This window comes from Podarcis bocagei (assembly GCF_964188305.1).
Source record: "Podarcis bocagei genome assembly, chromosome: 8".
In the NCBI taxonomy this organism is placed as follows: domain Eukaryota; kingdom Metazoa; phylum Chordata; class Lepidosauria; order Squamata; family Lacertidae; genus Podarcis; species Podarcis bocagei.
Window position 1 is genome coordinate 72,213,848 of NC_138133.1, and position 26,641 is coordinate 72,240,488.

Genomic DNA, 26,641 nt, shown 5'->3' on the forward strand with positions numbered 1-26,641 from the left:
ATGAATTTCCCCAAACCACTTCAAATGCAAGAATGTCCTATTGAATCTCCGCAAAGGCTGCTTCTGAGTTTATAGGAAGCTCAGTAAGATTTATATTTTAAAAAAGGCTACTCCACACTCACAGGTCCGGTTTGGCATAGGACAGCTTCCTAACCACTTTTTTGGCATTGCCTCAAGATGCGGTAATGGCTAGTAGCTTGGGTGGTGGCTAAGAGGATAGGACTGTTACCAGCTATTAGCCACAACAGAGAAATGCAGCCTCTGTGTACAAAGGCAAAGCATTTCTGAATACTAGATGTTGGGGGGAAAGCAATGGGGGAAAGCTACTGCCATAATGCATGCTATGTTATGAGAATCACAGAAACAGTGGGGAAGGACCATAACTGAATGGTGGGGCGTTTGCTCTGCATTCAGTATGGAATCATAGAATTGTGGAGTTGGAAGGGACCACAAGGACCTCTCTAATGTAGGAATCATTTCACCCAATCCAGGGCTCGAACCTATGACCATGAGATTAAGAGGCCCCTGCTCTACCAATGGAGCTAGCTGGAGATTCCAGATGCAACCCCCAACATCTCCTGGTAGGGCTGGGAGAGACCCCAGGTTGAAACCTTGGAGAGTAGCCATGAGATGAAAAAAATGTTGAAATATGCATTTATTAAGAAACCAGAAGCATTTTTACTTGGCATTGTAGGAGATGATTTCCAAAGAAAGGATTGTAAATTATTTCTATATCCAATGACGGCAGCAAGAATACTATTGGCACAAAATTGGAAACAAGAAGAATTACCGACAAAAGAAGAATGGAGGATGAAACTGATGAACTATGCATAATTAGAATAAATTAACAGGAAGAATTCGAAATCTGCGGGACCAGAGATTCACAGAAGACTGGCATAAATTTACGGACTATTTGGAGAGTAATTGTGATGATCATATTACGCTTGTAGGTTTGTGAGAAGTTTTGTAAGGTGGACTATTTGAAATATTGCAAAAAAAAGGTAACAAGGGGGACTGTTAGTTAAGATAATTAAAGACAATAGGTAATTAAGAAATGCAGAATAAGTGATAAGAACGGAAGACCATCAGAGAAGCTGATGGAAGTCTAAAAAGATTGTATAAGATGTGAAGTTCTGTTGTATGAATGATAACTAACATGTAAAAATTATTAAAAATTATATTATAAAAAAAGAAACCTTGGAGAGTAGCCAATCACTGTAGACCAGGGATGGAAAACCTCAGCTTTCCTTGTAGTTCTCCCCAGGCCACACCACTCCATTGAATAATGCCTCCTGTTTGCCTGAATGGAGGAGAGAGAGAGGGGTGTGTGGGAGCACGAGAGAAACGAGCCTGCTGTACCAAGTTAAGATCTGCATTCATCACCCTGCCCACTTTCACTTCTGGACCTACAACTGGCTTGCAGCGCATGAAAGGTTGCCCAGAAGGAAATGTGGGTGGGGAAAAGAGGCAAAGCAGCGCTATACTAAATGGACCAATGGTCTGACTCTGTATAAGGCAGCTTCCTTTGTTCCAGAATTCAGGCTAAGTGCGAAACAGCCTAAACCAGTTACATTATCCTTATAACCTCCAGAGCTCCTCGTCAGCTTGCCAGCAGCCTAGAAGAAGGAGGCTGTATCACTTTAAAATATTGTTACGTGTTTGGATGCCAGAGTCTGCGGGTCCAAGGGCACCCATAATTCTTGAATTTAGTAACAGTTAGAATTAATCAAGCTTTGGTTAAACTATGCCAAGCATGGAAATCCCTGAATGTCGCTTATGCCAATGAGCCAGGCCAGCTTGGCAGAGCTAGCTGAGTTGGATCATGAGGAAGACAAAGAAAGAAGACAGGGAAGTTGCGAACCCACCAGGAAAGCCACAAAAGAGGCCATCAGGAAATTCAGTGCCCTCCAGCGTGTGTCAGAGACAGAAAGGGGTTTGGGATTGCACTCTGGGTGAGGTAGGCTGGGGGTCAGGAATCGTTTCACTGGATTTAGCAGTCAGAAGGAAGGAAGGGCAGATCATTGTGTGAGCTTCCTGGGACAAGCTGTAACAAGGAGACACAGAGATGGCTTTTGGGCTGTCCTTGAATCCATGCTGCACTTATGGGGAAGACAAGACCCTCTTTGAGATGTGAACATTGGAAGCCCCTCCACTGTAGACTCAAGTTGTATATATGTGTAAATAAACCATATATCATAAAGACACCATAGTCTCCGCTGTGCCTCATTCCAAAAGGAAAAGCAAACCCTGAAATCTTGGACACTGCTCGGCAGAGATTGGGGTGGCATGTAAAAATTTGATAACGCTGGAAACAAGACAACTACGCTCACTCCTATAAAGTCATAAAAACTTTTGCTCCTAGGTTCTCCTGAACAATCAAGGACCCATGCACTTGTTTCACCCTCCTCCTCCTTCAAAGTTACACTTTGGTCAAGAGATTTAGTGGTTGGGTTAACTTATTTGCCACTTTTCCACAATGAAAAGCACCCAAAGCACCATACAGCAAACACTCAAAACATCAGAATACAAATTTACGAAATACAGAGCCTGTTAGTGACGAAAAGCAACTATTAAACAAACACAGAATAAGTTGAATATTGCAAAATGAAAAAACAACCCAATCTAGGTTTAAGTACATAACTTTAAAAAAAAAAAAACAGGAATTAACTGACCATAAAGTTTCTGTATAATTGGGTTTAAATTTGGATAATGAAAAAAGAATTGCAAAGGAAAAAAACAGTTCTGGTGCTGGTCTTCCTGCACTTCAAGGAGCCTGGTTCAAGTACAGTTGAGGAGAGAGATGTTCTCTTCCCAGGCTAGATGACATGCAGCTGCCTCCCATATCCTTACTCCAGAGGAGGTTGGCAGCAGCAAAAGCAAATGTTGGGGAGGGTAATGATGGCCAGTCTCTTCCCCAGCCTCCTGGAAGTACCAACTGCTGGTGAAGGTCTTATTGAGGCGCATCTTTTTAGAAGAACGATGTCAATCAACATTTGATGATCTCCTTCTACCGGTCAACAATAGAAAGTGTCCTTTCATACTGCATCACGGTGTGGTACGCTGGTTTGACATCATCTGATAGGAAGTGCCTACAGAGGGTGGTGAATACAGCACAATATATTATGGGCTGTCCCGTGAATCCGCTGGATGAAATAGCGGAAGAACGTTGCCTCAGGGGAGTGAGGAAAATTCTCAGGAATGATTCACACCCTGGCCAGCACTTTCTTGATCTCCTGCCCTCAGGCAGAAGATATAGAAGAATGATTAGTCGACCCAACAAGGTAAAGAACAGCTTCTATCCGTGGGCTGTTAAGCTGCTGAATGAAAAGATAACAACAGGGCAACTGACTTTCAGGTTTGGTGGGTGTGCGTCAGTAAACGAGGGGAATTAAGACTAAGAGAGCTGAGTGGGGGGTGCTTGGGCAATCTCACTGCATACAAGTTGTACAAGTGACAATAAAGTATTTCAATTTCAATCTAGCAGCCAAGCAAAGCCACAGTCCAACTACTTGCCACTCAGAAAGTAGGAGCAGAGGAAGCAAATGATTGGTGCTATGGAAGCCAACTTTGTCCTTTGTCCATTGGGGCTGGCCCTAATTTCATTCAGCCCACAGAGATGAGTGACACAGGGAGTCCTTCCATACTGCAACCGTAAGAACATAAAAAGATCCCTGCTGGATCAAGCAAAAAATCCATTTCATCCAGGATCCCATTCTCACAGTAGCCAACCAACATCCCAAAACACGTTGCTTCACAAAAGCACCAGTTATTGATTTGTGATGTGAGGAATGGCCCCCGCAGAATACTGCAGTAAAAAGGGGTGAATCTCTGGTTGCTCCTATTTTATTTGAAATTCAAAGGAAAAGAAAACCCACCCCTGTCAAGTGACTGCTTAAACCAGTTGGGCATTTAGGCAAGCCCTGAACGGATCTACTTCATGCAAAATGTGCACTCAGTTTCAATAAGTTTTGTTGGTATAGACGGCAAGCTCTTCACCCATTTTAATATCTGTTCATCAAGTTATGATAGGCATCATCAGTAAGCAACACCGAGCACTCAAAACTTCAAGAATTTCTTGCTCAAGACTCCAGAGTGAAATGAGCAACAGATGATCCTTGTCAACAATTTGCTAGTTGCCTACTGCATTCTGACTACCATATTACAGAATGCACACTTCATATCTGGTTGGTATTAGAGTGCATAATGAAGAACATATTTACATCCTGTATTTTTCCAACTCCATCCACCACGTTACAGGATTAATGAGTCTTGAGTTCACATCAGGAGCCAAATTGTTCTAATAAAATATGAAGCAGTGCTTATCGGCTCAAGAGGCTGGAAGGGGCACAGTTCACATGGTCATCGTCCTCTACAGTATATTTCCAACTCAGAGGAAAATTCAAACAAGACTGTGTTTGACTGCCATTTGCCTCTGAAAGCTGCTGAGGACAGGTTGGGTCAGAGTTCCAGGCATTACCAATTTTACAAAGATCTATGTCAAAGATCAATTCGGTGAGGTTTTTTCCTCCATGTACAGAAAATGTGGTCAGAATTATTAAAAGCTAAACTAGTTAATATATAATGTGAACCTAAAAGGACTCTCCTACAATCCCGTGAGTCATTTCCACACTGGTAACGTTGGGCAAAATATGTAACCAACCCACTTCTAAGGACCGGTTGATTTGGTTGGCTCAACATCACATGGGCAACACCAGCATACAACCAAACCAGGAATTTGTCCCAGATGTAACTGCAGACATAGTGATTAAGGGGGGGGATGTATTAACACACAAAGTGACATTTCACAGTAGTGGATATTAAGTCCAGTATAGGCAGTGTGCATCAGAGACTAGCTGAGGATTAATTCTGTTCTTCCAAAGTAGTATGGCCATCCACCCAAATGACAGAACAACCAATTGCCTGGAGGTTCTTATTTCCAAAGGTGTTCGAAACTCCCGTTGTTCTAGGCGCATTTTGCAACAGAGAATTTAATTAGCACAAGCAGTTTCTGAGCTCTGGGAATAGTACTGTGCCTCAGATTTCAGATTAAAACTGCAGAGTGGAAAGAAAGGAGGACCTTTTTTTCTGCCTCCCCACTTCCAGCTACTCTCTTAAGACTGGAGAAGAGACCCTCTTAAGAATATTAGGGGATGGGCAGGGAAAGGACTAGACCATGTGAAAAATGAACATAATATTTTAGCAGCGGTTCCGTCATTTTCAGCTTAGTATTCTTGTTATTAAAAAGCGTGCCTAGACTTTCCGTTGTTGCGCCCATAACCTAGGTTTAAGGTGCCATCTAGCTCCTAGCTTTCATATCTCAGTTTCTAATACTGATCCAGTCATAGCTATGCCCATGCACTGTAGTCAATAAAGTTGTGGCCTGATTCGATGCCATTTCAAACACATTGTGTCTGTTATTTTACCCTCTGTCAGTGAGTTGGAGGAAGTGCAGAGCGTGGGCCTGAAAGTGGTCAAAAGTGGCCTGGCTAATTTTGAACACTGGTTCCAGGACTGCAACTCACCAATTCCCTTTGCACAATGGCCTTCACATCCACATTAGCCTCTTAGTTTGATGGGGATACCTGGCAACTTCTTCTTCTTCTTCTTCTTCTTCTTCTTATTATTATTATTATTATTATTAATTATTATTATTCATTAGTTATATCCCACCCATCTGGCTGGGTTTCCCCAGCCACTCTGGGCGGCTCTCAACCGAATGTTAAAAACAATACAGCATTATGAAGTATACCTTGCAACAGAAAATTCACAGAATCCTTATTTAATGAAAAATTCCCAGGACTGGGAGACTGGCAGGGATACAGGGTGTAGGGTGTGGAACTGAGATGAGACTCAAACTGGCATAAAACAAATATACATTTGTAGCAAATATACACAGCAAGTTTTTGGTTAGCTACCGAAGTGCCAACAATCTAAGGATTTCCTAGACGACTCCAAGCGAAGCATATGAGCTACACATGCAATACAGTAGTGGGAGAGCAGCGGGGGAGGGCACACATATTTTCGCTCTAAAGTGGAATAAAAGCCACAGAATATAAATGAAAAAGAAGTTAAGACTTTTGTAATTAGAAAGAGCCAGCTGCAGCTAATAAGGGGAAGGAATGTCAAAGTGGGGAGGAGGGTTGTTTAACTTTACAGAAGAGGAGACACTGAACCCTAGTAAATTAATGGGTTCTTTCATTGTATGAATTCTGGTTAGAAAAGCTACAAATTTGGGGGGGGGGAGAAGAGTACCAGGAGCTGATCTGGTAAGAACACAACTCCTAAATGGAGGTCTCCCAGTCAGGTAAATCTTTGGCAAAAAAACACTAATCCGTGTCAGGTGACGCTTCTTGTATTCGACCACATCCAGTTGATCTCCTCAAATATTTTCCTTCCTCTCCTCCTTAATCTTTCCAGAGTGTGTTTAAGTAGCACAGACTAATGTTATTTTACCCAAAGAGCCTCAGATTACAGCCGGCTGTACATGCCGTAAGTTTCACTTACTGGCTGCTTGTAAAAGCTATTAAGAGAAAACATCACGAGATCAGGCCCGACTTCAGATTCAGGTTGGGAAAGGTTGCCTTTCGGTGCTTTCCCCCCAAAGTGGAGAACTGCCTGTTCGTTCCTCTGCTAATGTTTCAGTAAGTCAAATAAAGGTTGAAAGCTGCTACCTCACGCCCCCCCCCCCCGCCGCCGCCGCCGCTCCAAGACATTTGATGGAAAGAAATTTGGAAGGGAATGAAAATGAGATCTTGAATTCCAACTCCAACTGGCTGGAGAGTGGAGAAAGAAAAAGAATACTAGAAGTGACTTAAGAAAGGAATTGCTTCTCTGGGTGCACAAACACATGTATTTTGTCCCACAGCCACAACTGCCCCTGGGCAAAGGAGGGAATGCAGGTTTTTGAAATGATAGGAAAGCCTGCAAAACCTGTTTAGGTGATGCGGAGTACATGCGCTCCACAGGAGCTGCCTTCGGGTCACTGAAAAGCAAAACCTAGCATCTGTTGAAAAATGATCATCGCAAGAGGTGCAGAACATCCTTAGCAAGGAAATTTATTCAGTTTCAGAAGACTAATGGCCAAGAGAGAAACTGGCCCGATTTTTAAAATTATGAGCAAACCAGAAGACACTTTGCATTCAAACACATAGACAGCCAACAAATGTAAATGATGCTGTGTGTTTCAACACTGTCTGCAGCTGGCCTGGAGTATTTTCTTCCGGTTGATGCATTTCTGACATCAAATATGCTCCTGCCATAACTGAATTTGGTCCATTTGCTGCAACTCACTTACAAGCAGAGAACACAGCTATGTATCAAGGAAAGTCAGCTAGGAGAAGGGACAGGGAATAAATTTTATTCAGTTTGCGACTAAATGCAAACCCACATCATTTGCCCTTTCTGAAGAAGTATCTGCACTGAAAAACAGCTAACATCAGAAATTCACGTTTCCTCCAAATTTTGCTGTGCAGTCCCTCCAGCCAAGTAATGTGAACAAACATATTGCATATACTGGAGTAAAGCGTGCCTATAAATGCATATGTTAGTGAAACTGACATAAAGAAATGCATTGTATCAGGGATCATGGCTTTGCAAGAAATGTGTATATTATGCAAGATTGCATACAAACATGTGTAAAGTCGTACTTTGGATCCCAAACACCCTAGAACTCAGACATTTTGGCTTCCAAACACCGCAAACCCAGAAGTTTTTGTTCCGGTTTGCGAACATTCTTTTGGAACCTGAACGTCAGGCGGGGTTTCTGCGGCTTCTGGTTGGCTACAGAAGCTTCCTGCAACCAATTAAAAGCCGTGGTTTGGTTTTCGAACATTTTGGAAGTCGAACGGACTTCTGGAATGGATTCGGTTCAACTTCCAAGGTATGACTGTATATTAGTAGAAATTCATGGATGAATTTTCATGAGGGCTTAAAAAAACAACAACAAACGAAGTGTGGAGAACTGAACTGAAGGCTGAAAAAAGACAGAAAGCAAGAGAAAGAATACAGTGGTACCTCGGGTTAAGAACTTAATTCGTTCCGGAGGTCCATTCTTAACCTGAAACTGTTCTTAACCTGAAGTGCCACTTTAGCTAATGGGGCCTCCCGCTGCTGCGCGATTTCTGTTCTCATCCTGAAGCAAAGTTCTTAACCCGAGGTATTATTTCTGGGTTAGCGGAGTCTGTAACCTGAAGCGTCTGTAACCTGAAGCGTCTGTAACCCGAGGTATCACTGTAATTGACAAGTTCACTCATCCCTAGCTATCGTGCTTATAATGAAACAAGCAAGCAAATCAGATCCTAAAGATTCTCTGCTTCCAAACCCTTTAGCGCCACAACTACCATTTTACCTCCCAACTCTACAGAGAGTACTCCATCTATGCAAAGTGGCAGGAGTACATGAAGCTGCCTTATAGCAGGGGAGGCTATTTATCCACCTAACCTAGTGCCGTGTGGGTGGACAGAAGTCTTTCTCATCACCTACCTGATCTAGTTACCTGGAAATGATAGGCACCAGAACTGCAGCCCTCTGAATGCAAAGCAGGGCTGCCTTCACACGGCTGCTTATTCCATCTCCATGATGTCTCCCCAATTGCTAATTTCTGCATCACACTATATTTGAGATTGCACACAATGTAAAAGCCACTTCCAGAAAACTAAACAAAGGCAGAGAGGGGAAGTACTGTTGAATAAGGAGAAACCCCTGTGCTTAAAAACCATAGTTTCTGCTTAAAAATCATAGTTCTAATTCTTGCCCAGATATCTAAACACTGAACTCCATTAAAAAGGAATGTGTTCAGGTTACTTTGGGATGTGGAGAGTCCTTTCAAATGTGGAGAGAACCACCAAATCAGCCGCCCCATTTTTAGGTACCCCTCTGCTGCGATTTCCCCTCCCCTTCAACAGTTGACAAGCCGACCCCTGAAATTAAGCCCCCAAGTGAGATCAACCTCAAATCAACAATTATATCTAACAGTAGGAGGGAGTTGTGGCAACCCCATCTAATTCAGCAGGATTCCATTCCCACAACAAAGAAACCACAACCCTCCATCATCTCAGCATCCTCGAGTTCTCTGTGCCCAGCTGAACTCAACATTGCATTGATTTAAATTAAGAAAAGGGGGAGGGGAGGGAAAAACTCTTAACTACTTTCAGACACTTATATTTGCCAATGAAATTTCCATGCCAGATTGCCAGGAAGCGGATCCCTGGCTGGAGAGAGACCATGGTTTTAAGCAATCTGTTAGGTGGCAGAACTGAGCCATCCTGGCCCGCAGTGTGAACATTCGTTCATTTTGTCTCACTGTCAAATAGGGTTTTCATAAGTTTTGATTTCATTAAAAAATCAATAAACTACCGGTAATTTTATAGGGAAGGAAGAATGTGCAAAAAATATATATATCTAACAATGGGAACATGGTAGGAAATATAGAGTCAGTATATTACAACAATGGGATTTAAGTTACTTTAAAGCCTTTATACCATATTTACATCTGATCAGAATGATAATACAGTTGTATCTTTTCAAACAGCCTCATTCTCAAACGTTTTGGCTCCTGAACGATCAAAAGCCAGAAGTGACTGTTCCGGTTTTGGAACATTCTTTTGGAAGCCGAACATCTGACGGGGCTTCCGCAGCTTCCAATTGGCTGCAGGAGCTTCCTGCAGCCAATCAGAAGGTGCGCTTTGAAAGTCGAACAAGCTTCCGGAACGGATTCCATTCGACTTCCAAGGTACGACTGGAATAATTTTATTATGTATATGCCACCCATCTGACTAGTTGCCCCAGCCACACTGGGTGGCTCCCAACAAAATATTAAAAACACAATAAAACTCCAACCATGAAAAAACTTCCCTGAACAGGGCTGCCTTCAGATGTCTTCTAAAAGTCAAATAGTTGTTAATCTGTTTGACATCTGATGGGAGGGCATTCCATGGGGTGGGTGTCACTACTGAGAAAGCCCTCTGCCTGTTTCCCTATAGCTTCACATCTTGCAGCGAAGGAACCACCAGAAGGCCCTCGGAGCGGGATCTCATTGTCTGGGCTGGACGATGATATAGCTCTCACAGGGAAACATGAAACCAATAGATCATTATTTACAAATAAAATGAATATATACACATACTTAACACTTGTACAGGGCCTGCAAGCACATCATCTACATTATCTAGTTATAATCCTTCCAACAAACCTGTGAGTTAAGTCAATATGATGGCTCCCCATACTGCAGATGGGAGCACCGAGACAGAAAGTTGCCTTCCGAAAGCCAGCATATGAGCTCCTTGCTGAGGCAAGATTTGCACCATGTTTTGACTCACAGCTCAGCTTCTTAGCCACTATGCTAACCAGATGAATGGGTATCCATTCATCCATAAAAGGATCTGAATCATCTCACTTTTTATAGGCATTCCTTTGTTTTGTTGGTTCATTAAAGCCAAGGACCACATCTGTCAACATCTTGTTGTACTGTAGAAAAATCCTGACTTGTACACTTGCACGCTATGTGATATTAACGGCGTGAATTCAATTAACATGCACATCTTTTGTTATCCTGTGCAAATAGCAGCCATGGGGCAATCTGAGCAGTTGAATATGGTAGGGATTGGGATGTGGCAGTAGAGTGTCACTCTATCCTCCAGACAAAAATTGCCTGTGTGGTTGGCATTGCATGGAAAGTTCCCATTGGTTCCAATGGAGGCTTCCCTTGAAATGCAAATAGCAGCTGCAGAGAGTAATAATAATAATAATAATAATAATAATAATAATAATAATAATAATAATTTTTATTTATACCCCGCCCTCCCCAGCCAAGGCCAGGCTCAGGGTGGCTAACAAGCAATAATAAAAACAAGTTGAATGAATACAACTTAAAAACAAGATTAAAATACAACATTAAAATATTGAAACATTAAAATATTAAAATGCAGCCTCATCACAGGAGGAGAAAGGAAAAAGAAAAAAGAAAGAGTGAGGGAATCAAATTGGCTCCAAGCCAAAGGCCAGGCGGAACAACTCTGTCTTACAGGCCCTGCGGAAAGAAATCAGATCCTGCAGGGCCCTGGTCTCATGAGGCAGAGCGTTCCACCAGCCCAGAGCCAGTGTTGAAAGGCCCTGGCTCTGGTTGAAGCTAATCTAAACTTCCTTAGGGCCTGGGACCTCTAGGATGTTGCTATTTATGGACCTTGAGGCTCTCCGTGGGGCATACCAGGAGAGGCGGTCCCATAGGTACGAGGGTCCTAGGCCGTGAAGGGCTTTAAAGATCAAAACCAGCACCTTAAATCTGATCCTGTACTCCACTGGGAGCCAGTGCAACTGGAAAAGCACTGGGTGAATATGCTCCCATGGCAGAGACCCTGTGAGGAGCCTCGCTGCAGCATTCTGCACCCGCTGGAGTTTCTAGCACAGCTTCAAGGGCAGCCCCGTGTAGAGCGAATTACAGTAGTCAAGCCTAGAGGTGACCGTCGCATGGATCAATATGTTTTTGTAAGTATATTAAGGACCATAGAAACCTACAAAACATATGAATGGAGTCAATATTGGTGGGGAGGAGTGTGCACACCACAGGCAGGAATGCCTCCACCATGCTGCCTTCAGTTCACATGCAACAATTTGGTTTGAATGCAATCCACGGTATATGAAACTAAGATCAAGTGCTGTGCTTCCCCTCCTCTCACTGCTGCCCGGCTTTGGCATTTGAGTCCTGGTTAAACCATTTCCCCATTGTGTCCGAAACAGGAAAATTACGTAACATTAGTTTACTAACCAGGATCTGGAAGCATATAATGCAGTAACAGGCTTTCCTATTTCATCATTCATAGATAACATCTGTACAGAGTGACGAACTTGAAAACATTGCTATGGGAAATGTTCATTCTTCTGACTGTAGCCACGTGTCTTTTGCTATCCATACGGGCTTTTATGTGGATGGTCACAGTAGGAGAACTTGAGTTCAGGAATAGACTTAAGGGTGAGGAACTGGAGGCTCTCCAAAAGACATTCAGCTCCCAACAGCCCCAGTCAACAAGGCCAAAGGGAAGAGATGATGTAGTTGTAGTCATAAGAACCTCTGCAGAGGTTCCCCAACCTTGCTTTACATCCTAAACCCAAAGAGAAATGAAACATCAAAGCTGGGACCCTTTCTCTCACAATGGCTATGTCTGATCCTCAGGTTCAGAGACCGGATGCCATTGAATAGCAGCTGCTGGGGAACAACAATGAGACCAGACTCTTGCCTTCAGTCCCTGCATCCGGGTACCCAGCTTGAGAAATAGTGGTACCTCGGGTTAAGTATCATATTTTTTGCTCTATAAGACCCACTTTTTCCCTCCTAAAAAGTAAGGGGAAATGTGTGTGCGTCTTATGGAGCGAATGCAGGCTGCGCAGCTATCCCGGAAGCCAGAACAGCAAGAGGGATTGCTGCTTTCACTGCGCAGCGATCCCTCTTGCTGTTCTGGATTCTGAAATTCAGAATATTTTTTTTCTTGTTTTCTTCCTCCAAAAACTAGGTGCGTCTTGTGGTCTGGTGCATCTTACAGAGCAAAAAATACGGTACTTAATTCATTCTGGAGGTCTGTTCTTAACCTGAAACTGTTCTTAACCGGAAGTACCACTTTAGCTAATGGGGCCTCCCCCTGCTGCCGTGCTGCTGGAGCACGATTTCTGTTCTCATCCTGAAGCAAAGTTCTTAACCCGAGGTACTATTTCTGGGTTAGCGGAGTCTGTAACCTGAAGCGTATGTACCCCGAGGTACCACTGTACGGATGTGGTACAAGAGGTACCTTTAGTCCAGTCCAGCAGCTCTTCTAAGGGTGGCCTAGTGGTTACAGCAGGGGTAGTCAACCTTTTTATACCTACCGCCCACTAATGCATCTTTCTCAATGGTAAAATTTCCTTACCGTCCACCAGTGCTCAATGGAAGGATTCAGCTTGTGCCATGGTAAACCCTACCACCCACCTAGAATCCTGAAACGCCCACTAGTGGGTGGCAGGGACCAGGTTGACAAGCCCTGGGTTAGAGTGTCGGACTAAGACCTGCGAGAACAGGGTTCGAATCCCCACTCAGCCATGAAGCTCGCTGGGTGACCTTGAGTCAGTCACTCGCTCTCAGCCTGACCTACCTCATCACAGGCTTGTTGTAGGGGGCTAAAGGGAGGAGGAGCACTATGAATGCCCCCTTGAAAAAAAGAAGGTAGGGTGTAAATGCAAGAAGTAAAATCATAAATAAATAAATAAATAAATAAATAATATTCTTACACAGTATTGCTTTTAAGCTGCTGGATCAATGGACTATGCTCCTTTGCCAGAGAGAGAGAAAGAGAGAGAGAGAAAGAGAGAGAGAGAAAGAGAGAGAGAGAGAGAGAGAGAGAGAGAGAGAGAGTGTTTTCACAATCCTGTAAAGATTTACCAGGGAACAAGACCCTGACCACAGTGGTCTTATTTCTGAGAACGCGCACACATAGAATTGCATTGTGACACCCTTTACATGTGAACAAGATGGATATCAATGCCCTCTACTGCAGCCTCGAGTTTAGCTCCTAGCTTCTGAGATCACAAGCCAACTGCTCATGTTCAGTGAGCTAACATAACTTAAAAGGACTACTTTCCGCCTTGACAAGCGATGCATCTTATTGATTCGCTTATTCTTGGCTTTTTTTATTTTATTGTAAATATTGTATTTTATTTTAAATTTTGACTGGAAAAGTTACAGCAATCCTCACTCAACATCCAAGCTCTCAAAAGCGCCTGTCTCAGGCTGCGTGTACCACAACCCTTTTTTTAAGCACAAACAGGTAGCTTTTCTCAATAAATAATCATTCACCCTCATCCTCAAAATGCTGCTTTCAATCTGCACAGATCCTGCATCCTGCCATTCACAGGGTGGGTAGGTATAGTTACATGACACGTGTTTGAAAACCCCTCACCTTGATTAGGTTATTCACAGCCTTTTTTCTCCCTGCACACATGCCAGGAGAATAGAGGAAGGGGCAGTTGTGATCTTGGTATATGCCCACCTGCAACGTGGATACACAAACATACACAGTGCCAGGACCACCTACATCTGTTTCCAAATCTGAATACTGTGGGGTAAAGCAGACTCAAACTGCAACAAGCTTTTATTTTCAGGATGAAACCAGTTTCTCAAAACGTGCTTTCCAGGGACAAAAAAAATTAAGCAATGGATCTAGATTGAGTATGGACTGCATAGAAAAAAACAAGTGCTAAGTCTCCACTGATCCCACAATGAAATGCGGTGTGTGCTCAGCCTAAGAAGCCGTCGAATGCATTTATCGGGCATTACAAGTTCCCCAAGCACTGCACTGCACTGCCAGGGATTGCAGAAGGGGCCAGGTGATCCCCATCCAAGAATGCATTAGGAGATCAAAACGACATCAGTGCATTAGCAATCTTGGAAAGCCAGCTCCTGAAAGTGCTATCAAAACACGAGCTGAAAAATCAGGACGGGCTTTTCCTCGTAATTGGTCTGCTGGCTTGCAACCCACATACGTTTTGAAATATTTGCAAGAGGTTTGTGAGGGGAGCACTATCCTTTCCCGGCTCTCCAAGATCTGCGATGACACCTACCTGCAATGCCAGCAAAACAATTTGAGATGTTGGGCTGGTTATCGTACGAATGGAGGTCATCAGAGCCGGGTCTGTTAAGCACGGCTTTTCCAGAATTAGCCAGAAGCTAATTTTTTTTAAAAAAAGCTTCCCGCAGAAGCACAATTTGATCTAGCAGTGCCCTTCCCTGTGGCAGAGACCTTCCTACCTTGTTGCCTAAAGCCACACATATGAACACATGCACACCATACATTAAAAGCACCCCTCCAAAAACCCAGAGAACTGTAGTTTACGGGTGCTGGGAACCATAGCTTTGTAAGGAGCAAGCAAAGGTTCCCATGATTCTTCTGGAGTGGAGTTCTGTAAATGCACAAAGTGTATGCAGCCTCAGATGTCCAAGCCCCACTCAGCAAAGGTTCCCAGCAACGCTCTGCTTTGCTGGTGCATAGTGAGAAAGTCACAGCCACTTCGCTTATCCCCCACTCCTGCTACTCTTCTGGAAGTTAAGCCGCGGTTTGGCTTAGCATTATATCCCAAACCCAGGCTCTTCATTTCTCTGCCCCCAAACAAAACAAGAATAGCCCTTGGGAACAGAAGGTGGCTTGTTTGGAGTAGGACAAGCTAAAAGCCCGGGATTCAAATGTAAGGCTAACCCAAGCCATGGCTTAGTTCCTGGTAGCACAGGAGGAGGAGAAATGAAGCAACCATGATTTTCTGACTTGCATCCATGCAAAGCCATAGTTTATTTTAGCACTGTGTACAAACCAAGCCATAGTTTCTTCTGCATAGGTTCAGTCCATTTCCTATTGAGTGCAGGGAAAGAATGAGTAATGCTTGAACAGCCTCTCTTAATTGCCCCAATGTCATATTCAGTTCTATGGCAGGGGAGGGGGTAATTACAGATTCCTCTGATATCCTCCCGTTTTTATAACAAAATATACTATTATACAACTCTCTCGCTTTTTAAGAATAATGCAAGGCATGCATTCAGCCTCACTGCAGAAATAGAAGTTGATATGAAGGTGAGTTAAGAGAGGGCATTCCATGGGTAAAATAAAGACTTACTCATCACTGATCCCACACCCATCAAGAAACCTGCCAATTTAGAATAAAAAGGCACAGGATCCACAAAAGACTCAAAAGTGTGAATTCACATCGCTTTGTTTAAAATGGAACCGGGAATAAATGTGTTAAATTATCACATTAAATCTGGGATGCCCTTTGAATAAGGATGGTGTCATGGGGACAGGGTGGAAAACATGAACACATGGGATGCACATAACGCACTGCAAACTAGGGTCTGTACAGCAGGGATGTCCAACCGGTCGACCACAATCAACAGGTTGATCCCCTGGTGCTAGTGGTCAATTGCAGTCGATCGCAGGCTCATTTTGAAGGTGACCCAGAAACTACCCAGAAACTACAACTAATCCAGAATGCAGCAGCTAGACTGGTGACTGGGAGCAGCTGCCGAGACTTCATAACTCCGGTCTTGAAAGACCTACATTGGCTCCCAGTACATTTCCAAGCACAATTCAAAGTGTTGGTGTTGACCTTTAAAGCCCTAAACGGCCTCAGTCCAGTATATCTGAAGGAGCATCTCCACCCCCATCGATCTATCCAGACACTGAGGTCCAGAGCCGAGGGCCTTCTGGTGGTTCCCTCATTGCGAGAAGTGAGGTTACAGGGAACCAGGCAGAGGGCCTTCTTGGTAGTGGCGCCCGCCCTGTGGAACGCCCTCCCACCAGATGTCAAAGAAAACAACAACTACCAGACTTTTAGAAGACATGTGAAAGCAGTCCTGTTTAGGGAAGCTTTTAATGTTTGATGCATTACTGTATTTTAATATTTTGTTGAAAGCTGCCCAGAGTGGCTGGGGAAGCCCAGCCAGATGGGCGGGGTATAAATAATAAATTATTATTATTATTTTCCTCTACGGTGGAAGAAGAGCATCTGGCCCCATCCCCCGCTCTGTTTTTCAATCACGCACGATTGCAAAGATGGAAGAGGGAGTTATTGCTGGCGGGTTTATTAGTTGGCTATTGATTTATGCTGCGACACCCCCCAAAAAAAGCTCAACTTTGGGTCCGTCCCCCAGCCAGAAAAAAATGGGTAGATCATTGGTGTACAGCATTAGTGGGCTTTTGCACTGTAAGGGAACAAATCATAGCAAATCCACAGAGAAAGACTAGCAGCTTAAGGCTGCAATCCTATACTTGTGTCTATTTGAAAGCAAGTTTCCTTGAGTTCTATAGGGCTTACTCCCAGGCAATTGGTTATGGGATTGCAGCCTGCCTCATAGAATTCAAAATACTCCAAAATAATTCTTAACATGACTGTCCCATAACATGAGAGTTCTGGATTACAGCAGAACAGTATCCATGTTCCTTCAGAATAAAGTTCCACTGCGCTCGGCGGGGCTGACTCCCAGCTGAGTGTGCACAGGATCACAGCCATTCTCCCTCCCCTTTTCTTTTCCATCTCTGGCGATCTGTGAAAAACCTACCCCAACACAAAAAAGGGCACATCCAATATTAGAAAGGCTTTCTTTGAGGAGGTATTCCACTTAAAAGCCAAACCACTGACACCACAGAGCTCTAGTGCCGATGCATTAAAACAGCAGGAAAAGATTTGGATGGGCAACCTAGAGCCTAATTGTCAGGCAGTGTTTGTTTAATAAAAAACTAATTTTGACAGGGCAGGGAAGCCGAGCTTATTTCTCAAGTTTGGAAGGATAGAGAAAAACGCTGGAAATTATTTTCTCTGGGCTCGCCTGACTATGCAATTGTGTCTGTTCCGCTTAATCCTCTGCGCACATTTTTCCTGATAGGAATAGGTATCTATCACTATCCTGTCCAAACCTAATTTTGAAAGGGCAGAAAACATGGAACTGTATAACACACACACACGGAGTTGTGCAGATTACAGAGATAAATGTGTGTAAAGCCCATCTGAAAAACCAGTAAGTGGTTTATAAAAGAACTTTATTTAACTGGGCACTGGATTGCATTCATGGGGCTGCCCCTGTATGTTTTAAACCAACATGTGGAAGTGTGTTGCAACACTTTTGTTGCTGTTGCTGTCAATGCAAAGCTACTTTGGGAGGAGACCATCGGGAGCAGAGAGGGGTTTAACCCTTTTGTGCAAAGCCCGTCTTCCCCACACAATTCCAAATGCATGTTTCCACACATTTGAAACCCAACACATTTGGGGGGGGGGACTGGGACAGGCTAAAGAGCAAGAAATCCATGGATGGGATAAAAATTAAGCACCTCTTCATTCTTCTCTGTTGTATATTTCATCATCCCCAAACTGATTTTCTTTGTTTTAAAAAAAGGCACCGATACACTGTTGCATGCATAAATGCATAACATGTACCTTGCCCCTTAATAAAGCTTGTGTTTCTTTCCTCCCCAAATAACTCAAGAGACCCAGCATATTTTATGAATTCCAGAAAGCCCCTAGTGTACATGGCTAGGAAAACAAACAAATTGGATGGTTTGTGAAACTCTATATAGCACAGCCACCATAACCTCCCAGAAGAATATTTGCTAAAATCCAGCCTTGTACATACAGACATATGAATATATATTTCATTCTGCCTGTGTGTGTGTTTTTAAGCTGTATTTTAAATACCATTAGTCAAAAGAAATGACAGATTTGCTTGCCATTCTCAACTGGATGCGACTCCACAGAGGAGATGATCTACGCCAGGAATTTTATTTCATTAAGAAAGTGATATTATGGAGCATCTGAGATCACATAAGAGACACAAGAGAGAGCCAGGAAGGTTCTACATGCCAGTACCCCACAGTGTGTGCCTGATTATTTGCAGATGGGTGTGTGTGTGTGTGTGTGTGTGTGTGCAGGGGAAATTGTTACAGGAATCTTAATTCCATGTTTCGGCATTCTGCAGTAAGCATCGCTTTTACCCTCCGCTATACGCAAAGATTAGCCATTAACATCCTAGTACACATTCCTTTAAATTAGCTGAACACTTTGCATTTTCATAGACCACAATAAAAAGCCCAGGAGTGACAGCACAGACTAACTTCAATAAGTCAGCTGTCAACACCAATTCTTATGCAGCCAATATCTGAACATCCAACAAGAAGCTAAGCTAGACTCAATCTCTTTGGGGCAAGCCAGTCATCCCATAAACACAACCACTGGTCTAAGATCAACTCGGGAACATGGGATCAATTAAAACCAGCTTATGGGACTTTCTTTTTTCTTTTTAGGAGGGGAGTAGAAGAGGGGGATAATTCGCACAACGCGGGTTAGATTTAGGTTCTCCTGCTACGCAGTTCTTAAGCTGTCTTGCAAAAGACCGTCTAGCCTGGGGTCTGAGGTAGTTCCACATTTAATTAAAGGCACACACTACAGCTTTTATGTTGACAAAGGAAATTCAACTGGTCACTAATCAAAAGAAGAGTATGATGTTTTAACCACTCACTACCAAAAAGAAAAAGAAAAAGTTTAAGCTACCTGGTAGAAAGTGGAGGGGGAACATCAGGGGGGGGAGAATCAACATGCTACACTTCTACAGAGAACACTACTTTGCACAATTTTGCCATCCCAAATTTCTTAGGACTACTCGATCCTCAGTGCAGTTTTCATGCACTCCTGAAAACCTGCAGTTGCATTTCACAAAGCTTTAGCAAAAAAAGCGACCAGGTTTTAACGTTACCCGACAAAACCTGGAAAAACTTATCAGAGGAGGAAGAGAGGACTACATACATTTTTTAAAAAAATGGTAGGTGGATTTTCGGAGATAAAAAGCGGGAAAGTATACGCATTCCCTACAGACCTTTTCAAAGCGACGCAGGTGAAAAGGTGCAGTGTGTGTTTCTGTCCACATGGGTGCTGTTATATCAACATTTCGCTTGTTCTGTCAGCTACGGCCTCTTGCTGATGGAAAGAGACGATGAAGCAAAACATTTATTGCGCCTAAAGATTCAGTTACTTCCCTATGTATACCCTATGTATATGTTAAGCCCAAATACCTGCTCATCCGGGGGTTCAATATTATACACCATTTGCTGAAAGGACGTCACCATTCACGACAGTACAATCATCTCACCGGGCAAGATTTACATGCATTGTTCAGACACTCTAAAACCATCCACACAGACCAAGCAGTGAGATGGGATAATGTGAAAACAGTTACTCTAGCTTGTTTTTACCCACTGTGCTCATGCGCAGAGCACTAACAGTAAAAGGTTATTTCTGCTGTGTGGCGGACTTCAACAAACAATGTACAATTGAGGATTGGGGGGGGTGTATTATAATTATTATTTTGCCACAGGCAAAACTAGCACCGTGGTCCTTTCCTTTTACAGTATAGGAAAGCAAAAGTACCCCTTGCATACGTTTTGAGACAAAACCATCAAATTAACAACATGTCAACCAAGACTTGACACTGGGTTACATAGCTTCCTCTTCAAATCTAACAAAGATCACATTCGCAATGTACATTTAAAGCACATCACTTCTCCCAAAGAATCCTGGGAAAGTTACATTTTCAAGTACCTTAACAAACTAGTCCCCAGGACTTTTATGGAGGGAAAGTCATGTCCTTTAAATGTATGGTATTAAACAGTATTAGATTGGTGAGCATTACTAGCAGGGCTTTTTCAGCATTGGCTCCATACATGTATATATTCAAGATATATACATAGTGCTTTTCTTTTGGAACTCCCTTCCTAGGCAGGGGAAGGAGTGGCCCCTCCATTGGTGTTTCCTTGAAACCGACACTGAAGAGCTTTTTATTCTAACCTGCTTTTAATTGACATTTCCACTATTCTGCATCTAACTGCTGTTGTTTGCGTGTTTTAATTCTTTATGCTTCACTGCCAGTTTTTAGTGCTGTTTTTCTGCACACTTTGTTTAACTGCTGAAGCTATTTTAGCTGCTTTCCAGATTGTAGTTTGGATGGGCTGGATCCAGACTAAACTAATTGCACTTGAAATAAATGGTGCTTTAGCTACATCGTTGCAAACTCCTCCCCTTGATTTCAACAGAAGCCACCTGCAATTAGCAGAGCACAGATGTAACTCAATGTGTCTGATTAATTTCATTTTTTAAAATTCTGTCATGACCCACTATGGAAGGATTATTCCTTTCAGTTTCAATCATAAGTTTTAGTGCACAAATTACCTTCCCTTTGCTGTTTTAGCATGATTTTTATATTAATTTCATGTTGGTCCATTTTTAGGCTGTTTTAGTAATATTGATGCTGTTTGTTATTTTTTAAAAAATATATATTTGGATTTGTTTTAGGGATTGAGTTGTCTTTGTATATTTTGCTGATTTCTGTAAACTTTTGTAAACAAAAAAAAAATCTAGAAATAGCACAATTTAAAAATCCCTCAAAGACACCCAATAAATACTTATATACACAAACAAGATGTCATTAAATCAAAGGCCTAAACAAACCCAAACATTATAAGGCTAGAAAGCAATCAAGGCGAGCTCCACACTCCAAGGAACAACTTTCAAGTCATTAGCATGATACAATTTAATCTATATAATCCAAATCTACTACCACTTCCCTTCAGGCAAAGCTTAAAAGAAAACAGTTTTATATTAAAGTCGCTTGGTCAGCTTCAAGGCAACCAGCAGGAAAGAAATTAAGTGGAGTCTTTCTTTTCTTTTCTTGAGGCGAGACAATGGATTTGAGTGCTTCAGAACTTCACTTGGGACACAAACTGCGAATTGCACAAAATTCGAACTGCAGTGACAACTGTGGCAACTGAAGCCAAGGATCGGAGTGGTGGAGAGCGATCACCCAAGGGAAATAAAAGAATCTTAGTGCTCTGTCACCAAACAGGAGCTCAAAAAGAATAGACTGAAGATGCAAAGACTGGTCTGTTTTGAACAGAAACAAGCCATCTCACCAACCGGAGGAGATGTTTGGTTCATTCACATGTTAGGCTTAACACTGATGCAAGAGGTCTCTATAAACACACAAGCATTTGTGAGAAATAACAGATTCGTTGATCTGTACAGCTCAATTGTTACGTACATGGACAGTCAACCTGTGGAACACTACCTGTGAATAACCGTACAAATAAACGTGCAGCTCAAGCTGTACACAGGTTGTACACCCGTTGACCGTAATGTGTGAACACAGCCCAACACACGGGTGTTTGTTCCTAGAAATATAATCACTGCAAGAACTAAGGGTGCAAGCCTGTGATTATTTACCCGGAAGCAAAACCCGCTGAATTCACAATTAGGACTTTCTCTCTGGCGAGTATTACAGGACTGCAATCGAGATAAGAGAGTATGAAGGGATCACACTAGTGCTGGAAAGGGACTGAAGACAAGATGATCCAAACAAATATTCTGGCCCACAAACCAGGATACCACATCAGCCACACCACAAAGTAACTCACACCATTCCAAGCAGTGTGGTTAACAGGAAGTGCAACCAACTTCTATTTCCTGTTTCACACTTCTTTGCAGCATGTCACATGTGAGACTGGTGCATCTATCTTGCAAGGAGATGCATATGCTCTCCGCGCAACTATAGCTAAGGCATCCCCCTGTGAAGAAGATGTGAAAAGATAGGAAGAAACACGAAACAGAAAGCAAAAGTAACTTCATACTTCCTTCCCTCCCTTGCCCCTCTCTCCAGCTTAAAGTCTCAACAGCAAGGAACACAAAAGACCCTTAGAGTCAGAAGTATATTCATGGAACAGCTTACTAGTCACCTAGTAAATAGTCACCCGTCTAGTTGCCCACAGCAAATTCAGATATAGCTCTAGGAAATCAGGAATGAGAGTTGCCTCTTGTCATCCCCCCCCCCTTTTTTGGCCATTAATGTGCCATAAATGGCAAAGTTTTAAGCCCATGTGTTCCTTTTTTTTCCTTCTTTTTACAGACTCCTTTTCAAGGCTGCTTTAATAAAGCAAACTCAAGCGAGTGAGTCAAGCCGCAGAACTTTGGGTGAAGGGGACGGGGCGGGGGGGGGGGACAGTGGAAATGGGTTAACTACGTAATCGGACCTGAAGGAAAGTGACTTGCTGTATTCAAACTATCAAATTTTCCCCAAAACGCAACTTTCTACATCTGCTGGCATAAGTCTTCTGGAAATGATAGGGCTGCCAGTCACTGAAGAGAGTGAGAAACAGATCCTCAAGTTATTAGGTAGATCTCGATGAATCACTACTGAGCTGCAACCGTCTTCTTGGAGCAGCAAAGAGTACCAACAGAGAACAGATTTCCCACATTCTCTTGATTTCCCAAACAGGAGAGGCACAGCAAATGAGTCTGTTCTATAAGCAACAGCTCAAAGCAGCAGCATCAAAACAGTCCTGTCATTCTATGCTGTGAACTGGGGAGCAACACATTAAACTAAAAAAAGAGGTGAAATGAATGCCAGCTGATGGAGGGACTAATGGGGGCCACCATGCCTGGCTAGCTGTAGAATTCTCCCCTATTCAGTTGGAGTGAAAATTCCTCGCAACCCTTAAAGCAGGAAAGTTACAAGGTACACTTACAAAAATGCACAGGAGTCGCGAGTTAGCACACAGATCAGCCGTGAAAGTGAGCAGCGTTCAGTTGTGAGCACGTATAGCAGACAACCACCATTACTGCCCGCATTAAAGGATTTACTGTCACTCTTTGATCACTATCTAGAAATCAGATGCTAATGCTGCAATCCACTGCACACTTAGCGAGAACAAAGTCCCACTGAAATCTGTGTGACTAAGCATGTACAGGATCAGACTCTTATTTCCTATAAGGCAACCTACTGCCCAATATACTCTAGGTCTAGGAGATCCATTGCCAATGAATGGATTTATGCTGCAAACACAGACTGCCACACACCATCCCTTACACACACACACACACACACACACACACTTATTTATTTTTTTAAAGACCTCATTCAATGACTCTAATTGAAAAAGTTAACCTCTGTCAATCCCCCAGAGGGACCAGCCTAGAGCGAGGGCGGGCATGTTCAGCTCAGAACACCTAGAGCAAAATTATTATCTGCAATTAGCTTGTGTTTCCTTCGCTTGGCCCATGAGCTCTCTACATAGAAAGGTCACATCCTGTACTCCATGTAAACTTACTTGCAATCATTATCACAATTCACAATCACCAGCACACTGGGGGGGGGGGGTTGTTTAACAACTTTTTAGCCCACCTTGATTGCCGTTCCAACAGAGCAACTACAAAGCATTAAAGCATAAACAAGCCGTTCAATTTCAAGTGGCTAAAAATGCCCTTTTCCCACCCCAATCCTACACTAGCAAGCCATGGGCAAAACGAGGCTTTATTTCACCTGGGTCAGAGATCCAGTTTGGCACACACGCAACCCATGTTTTATGTGCATGTACACACACAGGATGGGAGTCTCAATGGCACCCCTCTGGAGGCTTTGCCTGGGCAAAAAAAACCCCTGGCCAGCCTCCCCACCTACGGCTCTGCAGCAAGGCTGTGGTCCTATGCACACTTACTGCAAAATCCACTGAGTGCAGCACAATTTGCTTCTGTGTGAAGGTGCATATATATAGGATCAGCCTGTTACCCACATGCCTGGGACCGATTTATGAATGACCGTAATTAGGATTAGGATGTCTGAATCAGACAGGAAGGGCTCAAGGACTTTTAATGGGGTATCCCTCTATTGGGAGGGGGGAAGCTTGTGAGAAAAGGAACTTTCTTTTTTCCTCCATGGAAAGGGAAGGCCAAATGAACCAAAGTAACCCTATACAGCCTTTTAAAGCTGGGAGAGACTCGGATGCCATGTCAGCTACCGGAGACCACAAACGGGCAAAACCAAGTGGGGAAAAGGGAAGCCAGCCAGCTTGAGGAAAGATGTAGAGCCGGGAGGTGGGGGGAGGTCCGGAGTAGCCTGGGTAAGACGCTACTCACCTCTCTTGCTGCGTCTCCAGCGGCCGCCTTGGCAGTGACTGTAATCCATACAGTTCAGGATGATCAAGGCAAAAGAGAAGAAACGGAACTGCATCCTTCGGCTCCGGGGACTCGCGGCAGCAGCAGCAAAAGGACGGAGGCTGCAGGTCGCCGGCAGCGGCGCCGGGGAGTCACCAGAAACCGCCCTCCTTGCAGGCGGCGAGGGGACAAGGCAGAGCGAGGCGCGCAAGGAAGGACGGCGGCGGCAGCAGCAGCCAAGCAGCTCACACGCCTCCGGAGCCCCTTAGTACATCCAGCGAAGTCCCGGCAACTTCCAGCATCTCCTCGGACCTGAAAGACGGAGGAAGGAAATAAACGTTAAACACACGCGCGCGCACACACACAGAGAGAGAGACAGAGAGAGAGAGAGAGAGAGAGAGAGAGAGAGAGAATACGGAGCGATCAATAGTTTTAAGGCTGCCTGCAACCCTGTATACTCAATTACACGGGAGTAAGCCCCGCGGAACTCTACGGGGCTTACTTCCGAGTAGACGCGTACAGAACCGCCCGTTGGGCTTTGCACACCCTTGGGAGTAAGCAACCTTGACTCCGACGGGGTTTACTCTAGAGTAACCAACCAGACAACGGGCTGCATCACTAGTAACCAAACCTATTTCGAAGGCTGGGTCCACACGAGCGCGGACAGTGTTGGATCTAAGCCATTCCTTTGCTCCGGCTCCCCCCGCCCCCCGCCCAGTAGATCAACCTTTAAGGTTCCCTGGAAGCAAGGTGGGATCGACGCCGACCGATCCTGGTTATCTCCAGGTTGGGTCCGTTCGATTCCGACGAGCCTCGCAGCCCGATCCTCGACGCGCGTTCTCTGGGGCGCAAACCTCGCGCGGCGTTTCCCTGGCCTTCCAGGTGAGCGCGACGCAGCCGATCCCGCGCACGTGTTTTGGGAAAGAAGCCCCGCCGCTCGCAACTAGGTCCTTTTAAACCTCGTGCGCAGGAAGCGCGCCCCGGCAGGAACGAAACCGCGCTAACCCCAAACGTAGCCACACCCTGCCCCCAATTCGAGAGTCGCGCTGATTCCACTCGACAGGGCAGCCGGGCTCGCCCCCTTAACGACCGAGACGCTCAGAGGTGCTTTAAATAACGCGGGGGGGGGAGAAGGGGGAGGGGGAAAAGAAGAAGACCGAAAGAGAAACCTCGCTTTGAATCAGGGGCTGGAGAGGCGCAACCCCTCGTCGTTGCGCGCGCAAAAGCGGAGTTTACCTCCCCGGACGGCGGGCGCCACCCTGTGCACGCCGCCGGCCAGCTCCCTCGCTCCCCCGACGGCAGGTCAGCCGAGCGCCTCGCCTCTGCTGCCCACTAAACAACCTGGAAACACGTGGGCAGCCCGGCGAAGTTTGGGGATTGCAGCCGCGCTGCAGCTGCTGCTGCCCGGCGCGCGTTTGGAGAGCCGCGTTCGCCCCCGCGCGCTGCTGCTGCTGCTGTTCCTTCTCCACGGAGGGATCCCGGCGCCAGTCCTACCCAGCTCCGCTGCGGCACAGAGGTGAGCGAAGTTCCCGTCCTCTGGGCTCAGCAGGCTGCTTTCCCGCTACTTCTCTTATAACAGCGTCGCGATCATGTGCGCAGAGCCAGCCCCGCGGCTGTTCGGGGTGATTCCGCCGGCGCTCGCCCGGAGGCAGCTGTAAGCAGATGGCGCTATGCGCCACAGCATTTCCCTTTGGCCGCCGCCGCCTTCTGAGGTCTTGCTGCTGCTGCTGCTGCCGCCGTGCTGCTGCCTTTTTCCCAATGCCCCTGGTCAGGCGTCTTAGAAACTTGTTTCCCAACAGCAGCAGCAGCTGCAAGAGGCAGTGAGGTGACCCAGGCTTCACCGGTGGCATTGCTGCCTGTCGTGTGCGCGTACCAGTTAAGGAAGGTGGGAGTCGGTGCTTGCAGGTCACTGGTAGAGCACGTGTTTTTGCATATCCCCGTTTCAAGCCCACAGTTGAGAAGAGTTGTCTGAGACCAGGGGGAAATGCTGCCCATCAGGAAAAAAGATGCCTCACTCATATCATTGTTCCAGTTACAGATAGGTAGCCGTGTTGGTCTGCCATAGTCAAAATAAAAAATTCCTTCCAGTAGCACCTTAAAGACCAACTAAGTTAGTTCTTGGTTTGAGCTTTCGTGTGCATGTGTATCTGAAGAAGTGTGCATGCACACG

The 26,641-nt window shown here is 44.6% G+C and overlaps 1 protein-coding gene across 2 annotated transcripts in view; it reads right to left on the reverse strand.

The window, feature by feature from the left end:
- The window catches only part of RSPO2 (R-spondin 2), a 110,338-nt gene extending 84,221 nt beyond the window's left edge, over positions 1–26,117 (reverse strand). Inside the window, exons 1-2 of one of the 2 annotated variants that reach the window (XM_081205194.1) lie at positions 25,708–26,117; positions 24,454–24,783 (exon numbers count right to left, since the gene is read on the reverse strand). In XM_081205194.1, coding sequence (XP_081061320.1) covers positions 24,454–24,547 — 94 coding nt within the window. In that variant the 5' untranslated portion in view covers positions 24,548–24,783; positions 25,708–26,117. Of the gene's footprint in view, positions 1–24,453; positions 24,784–25,198; positions 25,541–25,707 lie in introns of those variants that run through there. The other variant, XM_081205193.1, reaches the window with a different exon arrangement.
- Positions 26,118–26,641: the final 524 nt, after the last annotated feature.